Source organism: Diabrotica undecimpunctata, chromosome 9 (assembly GCF_040954645.1).
Source record: "Diabrotica undecimpunctata isolate CICGRU chromosome 9, icDiaUnde3, whole genome shotgun sequence".
NCBI lineage: Eukaryota > Metazoa > Arthropoda > Insecta > Coleoptera > Chrysomelidae > Diabrotica > Diabrotica undecimpunctata.
Window position 1 is genome coordinate 124,194,031 of NC_092811.1, and position 21,821 is coordinate 124,215,851.

At 35.7% G+C, this 21,821-nt stretch overlaps 1 protein-coding gene across 3 annotated transcripts in view; it reads left to right on the plus strand.

Annotated features, from left to right (window-relative positions):
- nwk (FCH and double SH3 domains nervous wreck) overlaps positions 1–21,821 on the plus strand; it is a 170,166-nt gene that overhangs the window by 41,524 nt on the left and 106,821 nt on the right. For all 3 annotated transcript variants that reach the window (XM_072545177.1, XM_072545179.1, XM_072545178.1), the window contains one exon: positions 17,366–17,502. In XM_072545177.1, the coding sequence (XP_072401278.1) occupies positions 17,366–17,502 (137 nt within the window). The remainder of the gene's footprint in view (positions 1–17,365; positions 17,503–21,821) is intronic.

The window sequence follows — 21,821 nt, forward strand, 5'->3', positions numbered from 1 at the left end:
TTTACATTCTGCATTTCAATGTACTGATGAGAAGTTGTGGGATTTTGTTTTTCACGATTCGCCAGCTCAGTCATGGATTGATCTTCTTCTTCTTCATGTGCCTTGTCCGTTCCGAACGTTGGCAATCAACATGGCTATTCTGACTTTGTTTACGGCAGATCTGAATAGTTCAGCAGATGACAATCCGAACCATTGCCGCAAGTTTTGGAGCCACGAATGTCTTCTCCTCCCTGGACCCCTTCTGCTGTCTATTTTCCCTTGAACGATGATGGATTGATCTACGTCTAACAATTTTAAATTGTGAGCAATAAAAGTTACCTTACCAGCCCGTTCAGCAGTAAGCCGGCTTCTTTAAGAGGAGTGGATAACACCGTAAGTACTGAAACTTCTTTCAGTCGCTGCACTGGATGAAGGCATGTTTAATATATCCACTGCTATTTTAGTTAATTTTGTTCCGAAATTTGTACCTTTCCACCATATAATTGGGTCTAGTTTTTCAATTGATGTTCAACATATGGTTTTCCAAAAAATCCCTCTTTAGACCGGTAAAGTGACAAATCTGCCATTATTTCAGCCGAGTCATCACCATATTTTAAAGTGTCTAAATTATCTATAAAATCTGTTCCCTCAACTTGTTCTTCTTTGCCTAAATGAACACCATTAAACTTAGAATCCAATATATTCGCTGCCAAACGAATTGAATGTATTGCCATTTGTTTCCTTTTAGAGACAAACATTTTTATTGCTTTTTCTTCTTGTTTCCATAATGAACTTGAAGATAGTTCTTTGTTCATATAATTTTCTTAGTTAAAAAACACTCAGTTACCTGAGTTCGTCGACGCTTATCTGACTCTAATTTAGAAATACAGTCAACAGTAGGATTTATGAGACGATATAATTTTGATACCCTCACCCAAAATACGTCCTCATCCAAAATCGACTTTACAACTCGTTTACTAAGAACGTCTTCAACACTCTCACAAACCACCTAAACTTTTTAAGCATACTTTGTATCAAGAAGACTCTGTAAACTATAAATAATTGATACCCAATGAGTTTTAACTGGTAGTTTTAAAATAAATGCTACCCTTGTTTAACTTGTTTCAAGATGAATTCTTTTAAAAGTGGCTGCCAAAATGTGAGAGTTGTTGATTTTTTTAATGATGGCTTTAATTTATTCTTCTTGTACAAAAAGGGTGTACATATGTGAAATTATGAATATAATTTCAGTTGATGAGGACTGTATTACATACGGCTGGTTCAAATAAATTAGGATATGTGGTAAAAGGTTATACAGATTATAGCAAATTAAGTTTATATAAAGTCTTACCAATTCTTCTGCTGCACACACACGGTATTGACAGGCTACACTTGCGGTTGTTTTTCATACGCGGAATCTGCCGGGTACCGGTTTATGAACACGTGTTTCGCGGTACTAACACTTAGATCACGATATAGAGCACATTTTTCGTCTGTACACGATTTAAATAGTATTTTCGGTATTTTTCGCGTAACTACATGCGAGAGAGTTAGAGTGGAGAAAAAGCGCGGTAAGTCTGTACCAAGCGATAGATAGCGATAGAGAGATTATACGTCTGCCTATTAGGACTTAGCAGACGAAAGAGAGGACGACTGTTTCTAGCAACAGTCAGCAGTCAAGAGAGACCCTCGTCACCAAACGATAGTCAACAGGGGAGAGAGAGTGTCCGTTATCATCGATAGACAACAGGCAAGAGAGCGAGACTTTCTTCTTTGCTATCTTACAACTGTATTTTTAATGGAGTGGGGTTAAAATGTGAGTAGGAAGTGTTGGAGAACGGGAAATAATTGTAAAATTGTGGTAAAATGGTAGCTAGTAATACAGCGAAAAAATGACATGATTTTTCGCATGTGAAAAAATTGAACACTTCTAAATAAGCCATACATTCTTCTCCAAGCCAAGAATTCTTCTACAAGCCTTACTAGACCGAGTAAAAACTGTGAGCGTAACTTACGGACTAGACCTTAATATTAAAAAACTAAATTCATGGTTGTCAGCCGTGCAAATTTAGATCCCTGGACACTAATGGCAGGTAGCGAAGAGATCCAGAGAGTCGACAGATTCACTTACCTCGGTACTACCCTCAACGTACAATGGGACTATGCTCAAGAGATTGGATCCAGAATTCTTTGGTTTGCTTTGCCGACTCTGTAGTAGGTGATTTGCTTTTCCTGTTGGCTGTCAGGAAAAGCAAATCACCTTCTACAGAGTCAGCAAAGCGAACCAATGATTTTCCCGAATGATAAAGGTAGTAATGGGTTCAGAATACCACATTAAAGATATTCTGAGAAATAAAGCAAAACTTCTGGAGAACAAAGCCACGGAAAAATTCTCAATAATTGACGACAAGACGCCCATCCAACAAGTATGTTTAAAAGAACTCCGAAGTGAGCTAAAAACTCGCAAAAATATTGGTGAAAATGATTTAACTATTAAATACATCAATGGCACTCCCAGAATCACGAAATGTCGTTTATAATTTTTCTACCGACAAATTTAATGACTGGCCATTTCTATATACTAATTTAGATTCACTTTACGCTAAGTCCGACGAGTTTGTATTTACAGTGCAACTTCTTAAACCGGACATTATTTGTATTGCCGAATCCTGGCTTAAACCCACAATTCCTGACTCTTCTGTTAATATAAATGGATATACAATATATCGAAGAGACAGAGAAAATCGTGTGGGTGGCGGTGTATGCATTTATTTATCTAATATTATTACCACAACTTTCAAAATTAACATTAAACTAATAGATATTACTGGAATAGATTCAATTCACTTATCTGTTACTAAAAATTATTTTTGCCTTAATTTAGTATGTATATATCGTCCATCTCTTACACTACTTGCACACGATAATCTTTTCTTCACAAAACTTGAAGAACTATCATCTCTTGATAATCTTAGCATACTGGAGATTTTAATTTCCCAGAGATCACCTGGCTAATAACTTCGTTATCTGACGCCGAAAACGCTCATAATTTATTTAAAAGCTTTGTAGTAAATTCGAACCTGATACAACTCATTACAGAAACTACGAGATTTAGAAATAATAACCAACCTTCTACTTTAGATCTAGTGCTTATTAATGACGAACAGCTGATTTCATCTCTCGAAGTCAGTTCTCCTATAGGAAAGTCAGATCATGCAGTTATAACGGCTTACATCCAATCCAATCAAATACTACCCCTCAAAAATAATATTGTAACATATGCTACTACCGACTTTTCTGAAGTTGACACTAAACTCTCTTAAATCGACTGGCATTTATTTTTTGCAGACTTAAACGACCCCTCATTAATGTGGACTGCATTTCTCGATAAAGCCCACAATATAACTTTTACAAACACCACCTTCCGTAAGATTTATAAAAACAACCTTAAACCCTGGATAAACTGAACAGCAATTAAACAAATTAATCACAAATGACATCTATGGCGGAAATTTAAACACACCGGGCTTCTTAGTGATTCCCCAAGCCACCGCAGATTTTCAAATAACTTAAAAACATCTCTAAAAACTCATGTTATTGAAAGTGGTAACATTAAAAAAGTCTACAAATGCATACGTTCCTCCATGACGTCTAAAGTTTCTATTCCTCTACTTCAAAAACCCAACCAGACTTTATGCTCTTCTGACAAAGAATCTTCCGAAACACTCTCTTCAGCATTTTCACAGGTTTTTACTAAAGAATCAAAGATGGCTATCTACCTGCTATTAACTGTAATCGTGTCGGCGCATCCTTACAGCAAGTTGAATTCACAATGGATCATGTCAAACAACACTTAATTAAACTTCGCACAGCCGCTTCACCTGGTTTAGATAGTTTAACACCAAAACTGTTAAAAAGGTGCTCAGACACGCTTGCAATACCCTTAAGGTTAATTATGCAAACTTCTTTCATCCAGAACTCCTTACTCCCCAGTTGGAAATTAGCTTCCGTCACCCCTCCAGCAATTATCATCCGATTAGCTTGCTGCCAGTAGTTGCCAAAGTTATGGAAGCCATTATTTCCGAGGAGATGGCCAAATTTCTTTTCCAGGAACATGTTATTTCAACACAACAACATAGATTTGTCTCTGGTCGCTCTACTCTAACCAATCTCCTACATTGTATTAACGACTGGACGTCATCCCTTAACAATTCGCAGCCGGTCGACGTTGTTTATCTAGATTTCTCTAAAGCCTTTGACCGTGTACCTAAGCGCAGATAAAACCATGATAACCTTGATGATCGCCAACATTCGGACCGAATAAGGCACTGAAGAAGAAGAAGAAAAAAGAAACCATTGTTTTTGTTTTAGAAATGTCACCAATCAACAAAGTTAACATGTGAACAATATACCCATTAACAGATATATGTTTGTACTTCTCATAAATTAGATTCCTGGCCTTAACCATGGCACTAGCATTATCAGTCAATACAGCTTGAAATTCTTGGGATCTCATTTCTACTAAAACTTCACATATTTTTTCAGACATATTCTGCTGTATGTCGATTATTGTCTGTAGACAAAGTTTGATAAAAAACAGGAGATGGAGTGGCGATAATAAAGTCTAGTATTGGCTCATTCCTTCGGTTACTACAACCATCTAGCTGCAATCCAAGAACAGTAGATTCAGCAATCTTCACTTAAATATTTGTATCGAGACTTTCATGCTTTGCATCTAGCAACTTTGAAAACTACTTTCAAAAGTTTGAAAGTAAATACCGTGTTGGCATTTTAAAAGAAGGTCTTATTATAATTGTTTGAAAAGCAACAATCGTGAACTGGATACTAGGATGTATACCATTCAGATGGATTTGAAAAGACACCAATGGTGCTTCTTCTTTACGGTCACCAATGAGGGCATATATAGAATGGCAGTAGAACAAGACATACTCAGCTACATCGAAGAAAAACGTTTAATTTGGTATGGACATGTGAGAAGAACAGATCATACAAGGTGGATAACAAAGATTTCGCATTGGAGCCCAATAGGAAGGAGGACAAGAGGTAGACCCCTAAGATCATGGAGGGATGAAGTGGACGAGGCCATGGAAAGACGAGACCTTAGAGATGGAGAATGGCAGAACAGAAAGGACTGGAGACGTTGGCTGAAAGAAGGAAGGCAACGACAGCTGTAAAAATCCTTGTATAGATAGATAGATAGAATGAGGGCATATACTCCTATTATGACTGTATATATTTTTTATTTTTATGCCTATATGTATTATTCTTTATTATGGCTGTCCAATACTTGACTAATGTTTTATATTTTGTTTATTGTTACAGATACTCAGCTTTTTCTTTATGGTCATTATTTACTCCTCTGTAGGAATGAACATATTCTTCTTTTATTTCATTTCCTTGACAATTTTTTTTTCTTCAGTAAGTACCGCTATGTCCATTTTCCATTATTTTAGTTCCGTAAAAGTTTGTTGGTATTTATTATTTATGCTCTGTACATCCTCTAGACATAAAAAATAAACAAACAAAAAACGGTGGATTTTGTAAATTACTTTTATCATTTTTTATAAATGTTCTTTACTAGAAGAATGTTTTAAAATCTGGAAAGAAATCGATGCAAAAGTCTCAATGCACCATTGACCTAAATTTCCTTCGACATCATTACGTGTTGAAAAATATCTACCAAAACAAGACGATTTTTCCGGTAGCAGTATCTCGTTGTCCCTAATACACAAACTTTTATTGTAGTTTACTAACAAACCAACTGCGCAAGCATCCAGAGGTGAATGTATTCCTAAAACAAATCGCGTGCGATCCCGAAATTAACAACGAAATAAAAAGAGACTTAAAAGTTTTCCCCGAGTCGACTCGATATCAGAAAGTTTTCACGTGCCAACGGTCAGAGCTATAGTATATCACTTCTGACAGGTTAAATTATTATCTTGGGCAAAAAACGAACACCTTTACCTTGTGAAATTTAACTTATAACAATAAAGTAAACTTTGTAATTAAAATCGACCTATTTAAAAATCATTTTCCAATATTATTCAATGGCTTCCACTTTATCGTATTATAATAAAACTTAAATTTTTAGACATTTTGTTCTTTTTAAATGTATATGATTTAGTCATTTGTTGTAGGTGAGACGAGAAATCTTAATTTTCTCATTAACAAACTTAACGCATCGTTTCAAAAAAATACGTTTATTAATAACTTAACCACATACAATAACAAATTCTTTCTGCAGTAGGTAATATCTCAATTTGGAAATACTCCATACCAGGGTTTCCCAAACTGTGCTCCGTGTGCTTCGCAGGTGCACGGAGATGCAGCGAAGGTGCTCCGCTATATGGAAATAATAAACGGTTAAACATTAGAAAAAAAAGCTCGGCTATAGCGATGGCTGAAAGCAACAGTGAGATATCATCTTCTTCTTCTCATTGCGCCGTCTCCTTTCGAAGGTTGGCGATCCAAATGGCAATTGTAGTTTTGGAAACTGCTGCGCGAAAGATCTCTGCGGATGAGCGGTCGAACCATCTCCTCAGGTCTTTCAGCTACGAGTTCTGGCGTCTTCCTACTGATCTTTTGCCCTGTACTTTTTCTTCCAGTATAACTTGAAGTAATTCATATCTTTCGGCTCTCAGCACATGACCCAAGTATTGCATTTTCCTCTCTTTGATTATTCTTAGTAATTCTTTTTGTTTACACATGCGACGAAGTACCTCAACATTACTAACTCTTTGTACCCATGGAATCCTCAACATTCGTCTGTATATATACATCTCAAAGGCATCTATTCTTTTTTCTATTTCAGAGTCCATTGTCCAACTTTCACAGCCATACAGTAAGATAGAAAAAACGTAACATCTGATCATTCGGATTCTAAGCTGTAGACTAAGGTCTGATCTTGTAAAAAATGTTGTAATGCTCATGAATGTTTTCCTTGCTTGTTCGATTCTTGATAGGATTTCTTTTTTTGGATTACACTGACTATTGATATTTGTTCCCAAATATTTTATGGAATTTACCTGTTCTATTATTTGACCCTTGGCATACACCTGTACGTTTATTGGTGTCTTTGAAAATACTAAAGTTTTAGTTTTGGAAACGTTTAGATGTAAACCGAACATTTCGCTGTGGTGAACTACCGCATTTATTATATTTTGTAGTTCTTGTGCGTTGCTTGCTATTAAGACGGTATCATCAGCATATCTGATGTTGTCTATGCTGATTCCGTTAACCTTATTTCCACCTTGGACCTCGTCTAATGCTTCTCTGAATATAGACTCCGAATACAAATTAAAGAGTAGCGGTGATAAGACGCAACCCTGTCTCACTCCTCGTCGGATTTGTATGTCTTCGGATGTTGTGTGCTCTATTTCAATTGTTGCCGTTTGGTGCCAGTATAGTTCTGAGATAATTCGCAAGTCTTGTTCGTCAACTCCAGTTGTTCTCAGAATTTCGATCATCTTTTGATGGTTAACGCAGTCAAATGCTTTTCGATAGTCAATAAAACATGCATATACATCTACATTCATGTCTCTGCATCGTTGCGTTAACACATTTAAAGCAAAAAGAGCCTCTCGTGTTCCCAATCCGTTTCGAAATCCGAATTGAGTGTCACTCATCTGGAACTCGCACTTCTTGTAAATTCGTGTATGGATAATTCTGAGAAAAGTTTTAAGGGATAAGTTTTAAAAGTTTTTGAGATATCATATCAAATTGAAATTACAAGTAACATGATATCTCACTGTTGCTTTCAGCCATCGAATGGCGATAATAAATGATTAAACATAAGAAAAAAAATAGAGTTTCAAATTTAAAATACTGGGTTGACATGCGCTCCTAATATTCCACTGGTGATGTTTCACGATCAGACGGCTCTTTCTGAATTGGTTTAAGATCGCCCTCTCCTTACTACGCCAAACAAAGTGTGTTTCATTCTTGCATTGTGCATTAGTGCAGTCACTCGATCCTTGCGTTGTCAGTTTAGTTCGCGCAGTATTTGCAATTATTCGCTACTTGTTATTTGAAAAAAATTCCTAATTTTGTTGTTCAGCAATGGATCGCTGGTTAAAGACATAATCCTTTAGAAAAATAATTAATACCACTGACACAGTCACTCGAGTAGAGTCAGTGGCTTCAACATCGAACAGGTATGTGTATTATGTTAAAAAATTAACACTTTCGGAGCCCATGAAAAATCAAGGCATGTCTTTAAATCCCTACAGCGGAAAATGCTTAAAGCATTTTGTTATTTCTTACGTGTAATGATTTAATTATGCATTATTTTTTTTATTGAGATATTTGACAAGAAAAAAGTTAGTGCCGTATACGTGACGGCGTGGGCTCTCCGCATAAATGTTTATAGTGCAAGGCCCAATGACGAATGGGTAATGTCATTAGCATTTTGTAGAAAAATTTATTTTAATTAGTTTTTGTTATTGAAGTATAAACATAAACATTATACAAATACAAAAATAAACACCTCTAGCCTTCTTTATTCCGCGAACGGAATGTTTTGAAATACTGCCATACTGTCCGTAAACTGATAATTGAATTGTTGCTGCAATATTCTGAGGGGAACACTTGCGATCACTGCCTCATCGCCTTGATAATAACAGAACATTATGCTAAAAGTCCAATTTTACGTTCATATTTACCTAAAGAGATATATTTTGCCGTTCACCTCTCTTTTATATAAATACAGTAAGTACACAAAACTCCGAACCACGACAAATTTTACAAATTGTAAACAATTACCAAAGTGCCTTAAACCAGTGAGAAGCCTACTATAACCCCGATGGTTCTCAGAGCTTATATACTTATGCATGCCTACGCCGTTACATATACGGCACGGGCCCTGCTGTAGAACATACTAATGTCGTATATGTCACGGCGTGGGCGCTGAAAGTGTTAAAATATGGATATTGTGATTATCCAGAACAGATAAGAATGATACAATTTTTCAATTGCAGTGTTAAAGCGATTACTGATGTGGAAATAATTCGACAGGCTGAAGAGTCTGTGGAAGAGTTGTTCAACGAACTGCCTCCTCCTTTTTCGAATATCAGTTCCAAAGGAAAAAAATCAGTAAAAAGAAAGTACAATGATTCCTACTTAGAAATTGGATTCACTGAGACCGGTGAAAATAAACCATAGTACGTAATTTGCGGCAAAGTGTTGTCAAATAGTTCAATGTTTTCAGATAAAATGCGTCGTCATTTTGAAAAGGTGCATCCAGAATGTAATAGAAAACCCACTGATTTCTTCAGAAGTTAGCACGGTGAACTGACATATGCCCAAAAACTATAACCTACGTTGAAGCTCACACCATCGCGGAAAAGCTCATAAAGCCGAGCATCGAGGACATATGTAATTGAATGTATCTTGGACTACTATAAAGCCAAAAAACTAGTAGGCACGGTACCTTTGTCAAATAATACAATCTCGAGCCGCATCGGAGACTTGGTAGAAGATGTGAAAGCTACCTTAGCTTCTCGAATAAAATTTACCAAGTTTTCACTACAGATAGATGAGTCAACAGATGTAGCTGGGTTGGCAATTTTAATAGCATTTGTACAGAACCAGTACTTGGAGTCTTTTCAAGAGAATCAGATTCAGGAGAAAGTTAATAGAAAGCTTTTTCACAGACAATAGCATTCCCTGGGATAACTGCTTCGATGTGTGCACAGACGGTGCGAAGGCGATGACTGGAAGAACGTTGAGCGTCATTTCAAGAATAAAGGAAAAGCCAAGGAATTCAGCAGTAGCCACTGTATCCTCCACTATAGCTTCGCTGTAAAAAAATGCCGCCTTCCTTAACAGTAGTCTTGGACGAAACCGTGAACATTAATTTTATCAAATCTTGAGCACTGAATACAAGGCTGTTTAGAGTAATGTGCGATGACATGGCCAATATTTAGCTAGGCTCTTTGAAATGAGAGCTGAAGTTAGAACCTTCCTAATTGACAGCAATTTTGCCTTGGGTGATCGATTATGTAACGAGCATTGTTTAATTAGATTGGCATATTTAACAACTGTCTTTAACGCCAATGATAAAATACAAGAGTATAGGAAAAAATAATCAATTTTTTTGGCAGAAACGGTGAAAAATAAAAATTAGGATAGCTTTCCACTAATCAGAATTTAGAGAAGAACTGGAATCAGACATACCTGAAGCTGTCTTCAACGAGTTCCTTACTGATCTATTTAATTTACTTAAAAACTTCCATAATTATTTTCCTGAGGAATTCCACGACAAAATTAAAGAAAACTTCTGAGTTGCAGATCCATAACTTGCAATATTAAAAAAAACCAGCTTCCTTAACATCTCAGCAGTATAAATGCCTGATAGATTTGATATCGGATTGTGCGATAAAAAAAACATTTTGAAAGTAAATCGCTAGTAGATTTTTGGTGTCAACTCGAAGACGAATTTAAAATTTTGTCAGATAAAGCGAAAATTATTCTTCTCCCTTTTGCAACAACGTACTTATATGAAACAGCATTATCTGCTTGTGTGGCCGCTAAAACAAAATATAGATCTCGACTGAATGCGAAACCTGACATTCGATTGGAATTATTCCAAATTCAACCGGATATTACTAACCTGTGCAAATAAGGCAACCTCATTATACACATTAAAATGAAGACATAACGTGTTCAACTAAATGCAACATAACTTCGTCTTCCGAGTTGTTTACTTGGTAAGGACCTTGGTGGAAAGTAAGCTTGAAAATTGTTCCAAAGTAATTTCAGCACATCTCTTATTGATGTCAATTTGTCGCAATGGCTTTTCCCTTATCTCTATCAATAACACTGTCAAACCATAATCATCGTATCAGGAAGGGAAATCTGGATTCACTCATAGATAAGTAGCAAGATTCCAGACCTTTTTTTTTTAATTATCCCAGAAAAGTGATTTTTTAATTATCCCAAATTGATCGCAAAGAACTTATAAGGAACAACAAACCAATAAATGCTCGAATTTCCGTTGAATATGTATGTTGTGCATTTCGATCTCGTTGTAAATTGTTACGGATTCTATCTATATAAATATTAGTACAATGAAATATTGGGTTTATCACTATCTCATCGAAAAAGAGACTCCAGATACCAATTTCAGTCTTTTTTTTTTTTCGAGCAATACCTGTTGGACCTGGCAAATCGCATTTTATTATGTTATGTCCAGTAGTTCGTTCGTTTTCTCTTTTCCTTCATTTTGTTCCATCTTTTCCCGTGCAATACTCTTCCGCTCGATTGTCATTTTTTTCTCTGCCACTAGTATCACTTCTGCCAGTTTCATCTGCTTCTTGTTTGGAAGCCGTATTATGTTCACGTGATCTTCTTGTCCAAAATCACTTTCGTCGTTAGTATTAGGTCCATCCTCGTTATCACGCATCTTCTAGGACCATTTCAACTACACGTCAGGATATTTACTTGTTTCAACTTTACGCTTCTTCGAATTCCCCATCCTGTTCTAAAAAAAGTAAGATCCGTTAAAAATTACGGATTAATATCATTATGAATCAGGATTCGTAAGTACTATCAATATGTGCTAAGAAATTAGTATAGTTAGTAGACCAAAATCAAAAACTTACTTTAACAAACTTAAGAATACGGTTAATGGCGTGGGAGAGAGTTGTCAACTACTAAAAGACTTATGGAAATGCTTGGCAACTAAGCACGTGTTCCTGTATATTACGTTATAGATGCACTCACACACTGCTTGAAAAGTACTGAAGTCTAGGTAGCGCTGACACTTGTCGATTTAAATCTGTGAATAGAAATAATGGAGTGGGTGACGTATGTCACCCACGCCACTAACGGAGGGCTAATTGATATATGGATTGAGACTAGAAAACATGACGAAAATGAAAAATTTAGAGATGTTGAAAGACGAAGGTGAACTGGCAAAGAAGCGATAACATCAGAAATAAGCTAAAACAAGAACCAATAGACAAAAATAATATAAAAAGAAATCTGGTATGGACGAGAACAGACTAGTAAAGAAAGTGGCAGAGACCAAAATACAAGGAAAACGTACAAAGGGAAGACCTAGAAAAGGACGGATGGAACAAATCCAGGAAATCGGGACAAAGGGAGGGAAAACAGTGCGACAAATGAAAAAGAAGAAATAATGAAGAATAAGAATGGATATATAATAGATATATAATAGCAGAAGACTGTATGACGTGAAAGAAATGGGTAGAAAATGGATATATGCCAACATGATCTTCGACGCTTTTATAGGACATAAGCAGTGTGAAAAGAAGAGGAGTAAGTGCTACTTAAGTTCATATATCGAAAAAAATGTTCTTCATTTTCATATGTATGTCGTCCTAGAAAGCATAATTTGTCATTTTCTATCCGGGTTCGTATTGTAACATTTTTTTTATATAATTAAAATATTAATTATTTTTATTCCTTTTACCCCCGTGATGATACGCTTATGTTCGGTTTACCGTCTTCAAAATTTTATTGAATGCCGGAATTTCCTTTCGTCCGAAAGTTTTTTAATCCTTTCCGTCTTAATCCGGGTCTTTTATGATAGATTTGTAAATATTCCGAAGGCCCGTATAGTAATTTTTCTGTAAAGACCCAATCTCGGGATTTCATATTTTATCACGTGCCAAATTACCTCGAACTTTCCGATAGCCGTTATAACCTTATCTTCTCAGAAATACATACAACTGGCCTATGATTTTTGAGGGGAGATATCCCTTCTTTTTCTTAGGTAATTTGGTAAAATTTTAGAGGAACCAAGTCACTTCTCGGTGGGCACTCGTAGAGAAAACGACTTATCGGTGGGCATCCGTCGAGTTAAGACGCTTAGTTCACAATATCGTATCTGCTACCTTACCGTCTCTGTGCATTTTCTTTATAAGTGTGTATACACTTGCCTATTAGAGTTTTTTTATCTTACACTATATTAGTTTAAGTATAGTTGTAAAGCACCTTCAAGGGTAAATAAATTCAGTGTTTAATACAAGTACAGTATTAACTTCAGTGAATTAAAGCAGCAGTCATCAGGAATAATTACTGTAAGTGACATAATTTTAATATCTCCACCTATCTGGGCAAGTAACATGGTATAGCATCATATCATCTCCCATTATCTGGACGTATCGAACGATCATACCTGTCTTCAAATGTAATTGAGAGTAGCTACTGAATTTTGCAGTCAATTAAAGAACATTCTATATTTTTTTTTGTTACGAACCAAATAATCGACTTAACCAAGTGCGGTTTGGTTAAATTTTTATGTTTTCACGTCAGTAAACTTTTTTGTATTTTTGTAAATTTAAATTTTATTAATTTTTGTTATCTTTTGTGTTTGTTATAATTTGTATTCAATTTTATTTGCTATAATATCTCGAGATTCGCCAAAACTTTATTTGTGCATGCTTGTGTTATACTTATATCTTTGTAAAGATATTTTCTAATTATATTTCTGCCTATTTTTATATGTATACCACCATTTTATAGTTGTTGGTGTATCTTTTTTACTTGTGTTGCATTCAGCAGCGTCGTAATTGTGTTGTTGTTTAATATATTGTTATTGTTTCATGTATGTATTTTATTTGTCGACTCCTAACAAAGTTCCCTGATATATTTGCTTTTTACCTTTAAATATAACTATACCTTTGACCAGTAGAAAGATCAGGCTTATTAAGTTTCGTAGGTAAGTAAGTGTAATACCTTATATATTTATTTTTTGTTTATGTAGAGTGTTGACCAAATTTATTCAATAATTAACTGTGATATCTTTTCTTGGGTTTGGTCTCAGAACCTAAACATCTTTCCTTATCTCTTTTCTTTTCTAAGGTTTCTTAATTTTCTCCTTAAACCTCAAAAAATTAAGTGGCGCCCTGTTCCCTATCTTATCTTATCTTTGGTTATTTTACCCATCTATCTTTTTGTTTATTTCTGTATCTTTTTCTAATATCTCCTATCGTATATTTACTTATTTCGTCCGTTGGACCCATTCCTGGTTTCAAAAGCTAGTTTCGAACCCACGACTCGCTCTCCACCAACCATCTGGCTGCCGTCCGCAGTGTCTCCATTGGTGACCTTTCTAGCACCATCCAAAAAAGGTTTCCGAGGTTACAGTATTTCAACTTCAAGGTCAAGATCGATTATTAGTTGAATATAAGGATATGTGAAAAAGAAGTCAAAAAGGCGGTTTCAAAGTTGTGTTCCTACCGAGTACGAGTAAATTCTTTGGAAAGTTTATATAAATAGTAAGTAATATAACCCTTAGAATTTTCACACCTGTTTTAAATAAAATCCTCCGGTCACTGCGAAGAAATTGTTTCAAAGTTATAAACATTTTCCCACCCATTTCACACAAAATACTTTGGTCACTTCGCAGAATTTTGTATCCTAGGTAGATATTATTTTGTTAGTAGGCATACGCAATCATAAAATCGAAGCTACTGAAATATTCAGTAGACCGTCTACCTACATAACAGATCCATTACGTAAAATTTTTAAGCGCTTTTAGCACATTTGAAATTCAAATAGCAGCTTCAGTTTCGTCTAATCAGCTTAAATCATCGCTGGATATTTTATAACTTTTATATCGGGTGAACGTACATGCGACTGACGAGTTTTTGAAACAGACGACAATGTGGATTGATTGGTAATTACGTGGCAACAAAGAAAAATACATTTTTTATAAAGAGAATCCAAAGTAGCAATGTCTTCTTCTTGGAGTGCCTTCTCCTATCGAACAATGTTGGCAAAGTCTCCTCTGTCTTAGGTCCTGGTTCTCTCTTAGTTGATGGAAGTGGTATTTATTATGTGTTATTACATGGCCAATATATGCAGTTCTATATATGGTTTTAATGATTTCGATCATCTAACGTTTTACGTCCATTCGATGCAAAACTTCCAAATAGGCGTCCACGCTTCAACTGCATACAAAAGACGGAAAGCAGGCAATATATGTAGAAATAAAAAAAGAGCCTATGAAAATGGACAAATAGAAAAAATGGAAGAAAATTTTAAAAACAACGAAATTAGAGGAAGCTTACGAATACCTGAAAAAGATAAAAAGTGGGTATAAACCTTAAACAAGTCTATGTAAAGATGAAAGTGGGCAAATAATCAGTGACCAACAGAAACTCACAGAACCTGGAAGCATTATTTTCAGGCCCTACTTGGTATACAAGTAGATATGGAAGATGAAATGGGTACAAACTACGTAGAAGAGAATGAAGTAGATAGTGGAGTAAAAGCTCCAACCATAGAGGAAGTTCTCGAAGCTATTAAGGCCCAGAAAAACAATAAATCCCCGGGAGTTGACGAAATACCATTAGAATTGTATAAGGTAGGTGGCGACAACCTACAACACCACACCATGTCACATACACGCGCTCATCAAAGACATATGGCAAGAGGAAAAAGTACCCGACGGCTGGAAGAAAAGTATAGTATATCCAATCTATAAAAAAGTCTCCAGTGCAAAAACTACCTTAGAATTTCTCTACTATGTACAGCATATAAAGTCCTCACGTATAGTATAAACCAGTGGCTTCAACCACTAGAAGAAAATATGTTAGAGGATAGGCTACCAAAAAAGAGCACTGTATGCTAGGATGCAAGGAAAGAGAGCGGTTGGAAAGCGAAGAAAGTGCTGGGAAGACACAGTAAACAGCGACGCACAAGCCGTTTTGGGAGTTTGTGTATGAAGAAGATCAGCCACAGACGAGGTTGCTTGTAGTGCTGTAGAAGAAGATGGTCTTCTTCTTAGAGTTGTTTGTATTTTGAGAACGATTTCCGAAGTGGAAATTGAAACGTCAATAAACATATTTTAACCTTTAATTGTGGCTTATTCCCATTTAAATAGTAATTAAATTAAAAATGCCACAATAAAATAGCTTCAGAACAGCGTAATTAATATTTAATTCACCGCATAGAATCTTTCTGCTTTTATTGGGCAGGTCGTCTAACAAATTTAACAGTTTCTGAAAAAATAGTTCCGTGGAAGAATCAGGTGATCTATAAATGCAAAGAATGTATAGATTAAGATTCTTGTTATAAAACAATAAAAACAAAAAAGGATTTATTCAACAGAAAATCATATTTTGTTGTAGGAGAGCAGTAGCGCACCTAGAATTTACTTCTGGGGGGGGGGGTGGTTTTGGTTGGTCACCGAAATTTTTTTATGATGCTCCTCCATTTTGAGTCATTAAAATGTGTGAGTAATAGTGTCGGAATAGGGCTCTGGGGGGGGGGGGGGGTTAACCCCCACAACCCCTCTGGCTGCGCCACGAAAAATGGCACCATGAGCTAAACTTGGACGATCATACCTAGTAATTGTGGTATATTTTTCTACAAAATGCTCGTTTACTTTGCCAGTACAACTATCGGGGAAATCCTAAATCCTCTAGAAACAAAAATAATTCATCTATTTTATATCTTATAGAACGAATATTAATCAGAACCATGCTTAAGTTGTCGTCACTAAAATAATTTGAAGTTTCTAGTCTCACAGAACACAGTCATATTATTTAAAAATTTCGTTTTGGAGAGGCAACGAAATAGTAGTTTCGGTGACATTCCTTTGATTTTCGCAGGTGAATAATTTGAATATGTTTGTAATTGTAATATGGTATATCTTATAGTTGTAAAATTGAATATTGTAATTAACTGAGATGTTAAACAGGCAAAATCAAACCAGAAAATTCTATAAAACCGCGAATAATTGAAGAAAAAAATTTAAACTCAGGCTGAGAATATGCCAGGATACTTAATATAGAAGAAGATGTATTGGAGAGATAGGCGAAACACTATAAAGAAATAGAAGATCAAACTCCATCACATCCAGGAGCAAGAAATAATACACTATTAGGACATCTTCAATTTAAGAAGTAGATATGCATGGAACGTAAAAACTTAAGCCAGAAAACAAAAGAATAGATCGTAAACTTGGATCATCTTCATGGCAGAAAAAAACTTTCTGCTCATATTTGAATGAAGGATCCTTAGAGCAATATGCGGTGGAGTCTATGAAAACGTTATTTAGATGAGTATCCAGGTGTAGTGTAATAATTATGTGGTAGTTGCAAACACAATAATTGTTTTACAATTTAATACTAGTGTATTTCTTTCTATTTGCAATCTGAGATCATGTGTATGCATGTTAAATACTAAAAAATGTTTTGGAAAATTCTCAAGTGTTCTATTTGTTATGTTCTAAGTTATTTTTAGCTATGTTTAGTACCGATTTATATGAGAAATTGCTCCGTTGAATATAGATAATGAATCGTGAATAATTTCATACTGTCTTATTTTAACCCCTTTGAAATACCAAGGAGGTAGTGTACATATTTGATTTATCATTATTTCTTTGTTTCAGTGTGTGGATCAGCTAGCGTTGGTACAAAAGGAACTGCAGCTTTGCGTACAGGATGTAGATAAAACGAAAAAATTATACTTCGACGAAGAACATGGCGCGCACGAAGTTAGGGATAAAGCTAGAGATATTGAAGAGAAGTAAGTTAATATTTATTAGAATATTTATAGTGATGCTACGAATATTCAGCTACTATTTGGTATTCGGCCTATTCGGCTCCTTTTTCAAATATTTTGTATTCGACCGAATACTGCATGTTACTAGGCCAAATATCGAATACCAAATCATGAGAAATAAACACATATTATTTAAAAAATATTATATAATTTGAATCTTAAACGATTACTTTAATATTGACAGCAACATTTATTTATAGCAAACGATTGCGCTTTTCTTCATAAATAATACTCCCTTCTGAGAACAGCCCCTGACCATATATACTGCTACCAAAAGACAATTGATAAATTTGCGAATATTTTCAGACTGGATACGATTTTGCGTTAACTCACCACTACTTGTAAATGTCTGCCGTCCAATTTAGGCGAACAGTTTTCAAATCAAAAGTCACAAAACTTTTCTCTGTATCCTCATCACTGTGCATGTTGTCTATAGCGACATCCTCAAAATAATTCCAAAAAGTGTCGTCTATTTCCATTATTTTATTTTTATCAGTTTCTTTGGTTTTTCTTTTCTACGAATTGCAGGAGAATTATCACCGGTACTGCTTAACTCATCACGACTTATTTTCAGAGGTTATAAAAGAATTTTCTGCGTTGCTCTTTACGTTTGAACTAATCACAGGAAAATAGTTTTAAAACGCGTTTCAAGAAAAGTGACAAACAGATATTTGTTATTTTTATTAAACTTGAACCGTTTTTAAGCTCATCTTGTAGTAAAGATTTTATTCTGAATAAATTTAGGGTTCTATTTGCAGTCTCTTCCTTCTCTAGATATTTCAACAATACCACAACATGTGGAATAACTTCAGAGATGTTTACGCCATCAAGAGTGCGCCCGAATCCTTGTAGCTTCCTACGAGCGAACGGATGAAAAGAATACCGCTAGGGTGCTGGTCCCTACCAGTCGTAAGAGGCGACCAATGGGATGTCCGGCTGTCTAGCAATGGACGTGTCCAAGTAGCTGTTTGGATCGAAAGGACGAACAGAATACTGCTCGGGTGTTGGTCCCTAAACCGAAGGTATAAAATAAAGATTATTCAAATATATGCTCCAACAACGGACCATCCGGATGAGCAGATTGAAAAATTCTACGATGATATCTCAATGGCACTGAAAGAAACACCAACAAACTACACAATTATATGCGGCGACTTTAACGCAAAGATCGGTCTAAAGCAGGATAAACAGGAAACAGCACAAAGTTAATTTGGATCCAAAGGCAGAAACGAGCGTGGACAAACACTACTAGAATTTCTATTACAACAAAATCTATACCAAAAGAATAGTTTCTTCTCTAAAAAAGACCACAGATGATGGATGTGAAAAAGCCCAGAGGCAAGATCAGAAACGAGATAGACTACATAATTAGTGACAAAAAACATATATTCAATGATGTCACAGTCCTTAACAGCTTAACCACAGGCAGCAATCGTAGATTGTTAAAAAAAAAATATTAAATTGCCAACCCGATATGGAACGACCCAACGCATTTAAATAAATACCAAGACAATATCAATAAAATCCTACAACAAAATGAATGCATAAATAATGTAAATACCCTAAACGAAAATATTGTAGGAGCTATTCGAGAGACTCAAGTAAAATACTACCCTAAAAGACGCCAAGACGAAAAAATAACCATTGAAACAAAGCAACTAATGGAAACTAGAAGAGAAATCAAAGGAAACGAAAGCATTGACTAAGAAAAACTACGAAAAATAAATAAAGAAGTATCAAAAGCTATAAGGAAAGATTTAAGAAAATTTAAGAATGAAAAGGTCCACCAAATAAGAGAATAAAAGTCTGAAAGTCCTGAGAAGACGGCTAAACAATGGAAGATGTGAAATACATAAACTAAAGAACAAAGAAGGAGAAGAACATAGTTGGAGACTTTTATCAAGAACTATACACTAGTAAAAGAGAAGACCAAACGAACTTGGAAGCCGCCGCATCACGCAAAATCATCAACCAGGGTTCAGAGGTCATGCCAGAGATCACACCAAGCAAAATCCAAGACGTAATGAAAAATATGAGAAACAACAGAGCACCAGGAGATGGAGTCGTAATAGAAGCTATAAAGATGGGCGGACGTGCCCTTCTCAACCAAATAAAATTTTTGTTTAACCTTTGTCTAACAGATTGTTGCATACCGGAAACATGGAACAATGCAGTAACAATTTTACTAAACAAGAAAGGAGACAAGGCACACCTAGAAAACTATAGACCAATCAGTTTATTGAACCACATCTATAAAATGTTTACCCGAATAATTATGACAAGACTAAAAAAAAAATTGGATTTCTACCAGCCCCGAGAACAAGCTGGCTTCCGCTCAAAATTCGGAACAAACGATCATCTACAAACAGTAAAAACCTTAATAGAACAATCGATAGAATATAATAGATCACTGGTACTTATCTTCGTAGACTTTAACAAAGCCTTCGATACCGTGGGGTTAGACAGTATTATAACTGCTCCGAAAAATAGTAGAATAGACTACCAACTTACAAAGTTAGTACAAACATTGTACCAAAACGCTACAATGCGTGTAAAACTACATGATACCGGCAGAGAAATTCATATAAAGCGAGGTGTGAGACAGGGCGACACTCTCTCACCTAAATTATTTATAACGGTCCTCGAATACGCCTTTAAAATGCTAAAGTGGGAAAATAAAGGAATAAAAATAGATGGGGAAATGCTCAATCATCTGTTTTGCCGACGATATAGTACCTACTTATTACCCGAAGATCTGCGTAAAGTACAACAAATGCTACAATAATTAGAAAACGTATCTTTAACAATAGGTCTAAAAATAAACATCTGTAAGACCAAATTTATGACAAATTTGGTTCCCAGCGAACACCTAATCATCTAAAATCAAATGGTAGAATTGACAGAAAAGTACGTATATCTCGGTCATGAAATCAGAATAAGCAAGGATAATCAGACCTGTGAGTTTCAACGACGAATAACACTTGCTTGGGCGGCGTATGGTTCACTAAGAGACATCTTTATAAGCAACATCCCGATAGCAACGAAACGGAAGACATGTGGCCAATGCGTTCTTCCTACTATGACATACGGAGCAGAAATTCTTACTCACAAAAGCAACAGCACTAAAAATGCGAGTGACACAAAGGCGCATCGAAAGATCGATTCTCGGCGTGTCAAAAAAAAAACAAAATAAGGAACCAAGACCTAAGGAAAAGAACAGGTATCACTGATGTCGTCAAACGTATAGCCAAGCTGAAAAGGAATTGGGCAGGTCACATAGCAAGACTCAAGATGGACCAGAAAACTAATTGACTGGCGCCCAAAAGAAGACAAACGCAGCAGAGAACGACCACCAACACGCTGGATGGACGACATTAAACGAATATCCAAGAAATGACAACAAGTCGCACAGAACCGTGAGGAGTGGCGAAATATGGGAGAGACCTATGTCCAGCAGTAGACATAAGAGGTTGCATGATGATGATGATGTTAATTTCTACCGATCATAAAAGTTGTTCAATGGGATGAAATGAGAGATGGTGAGCCGTCGCTTAAGGTGTCGGGATCGCAGCAACAAGCACAGTGCGTGTTCTAGTTCTTACGACTCTTACCGATTTTCAAAAAATTAGTTATAATATTAAAAATTCGGCATATAAAGCTGTTAAGGCGTTGCACTTTATAGCATATGATAATGAGGATTGCAGTTGACGAGGCAACACACGATGATAATCTACAACTGGAACATATTAAAGACCCAAATATTAAGATGGAGATAAAAGAATTAGTGGAAAATTATGAACCACGACAGACCAAGACTACAGATATAAAAATGAAAATAATTCTAAGTAGCGAAGAACCAATACACCAAAACCCAAGAAGGCTATCAATACCAGAAAAGCAAGAAGTAGGTAAGCAAATTGAGGAATGGATAGAGAAAAAAATAATTCGACCTAGTACATCCGATTTTGCAAGTCCAATTGTACTCGTCAAAAAGAAAGACGGACAGATCAGAGTTTGCGGTGATTACCGAAAACTTAACCGGAATATAATAAAAGATAGGTTTCCATTACCTCTAATAGAAGATGTATTGGATCGGTTACAAGGGGCAGAATATTTTAGCACAATAGACCTCAAGAATGGATTCTTCCATGTACCAATAGAGGAAGATAGCATTAAATACACGGGATTCGTCACCCCAGACGGACAATACGAATTTTTAAGATGTCCGTTCGGATTGTGTAATAGTCCTGCAGTGTTTCAAAGATTTATTAGCCACATATTTA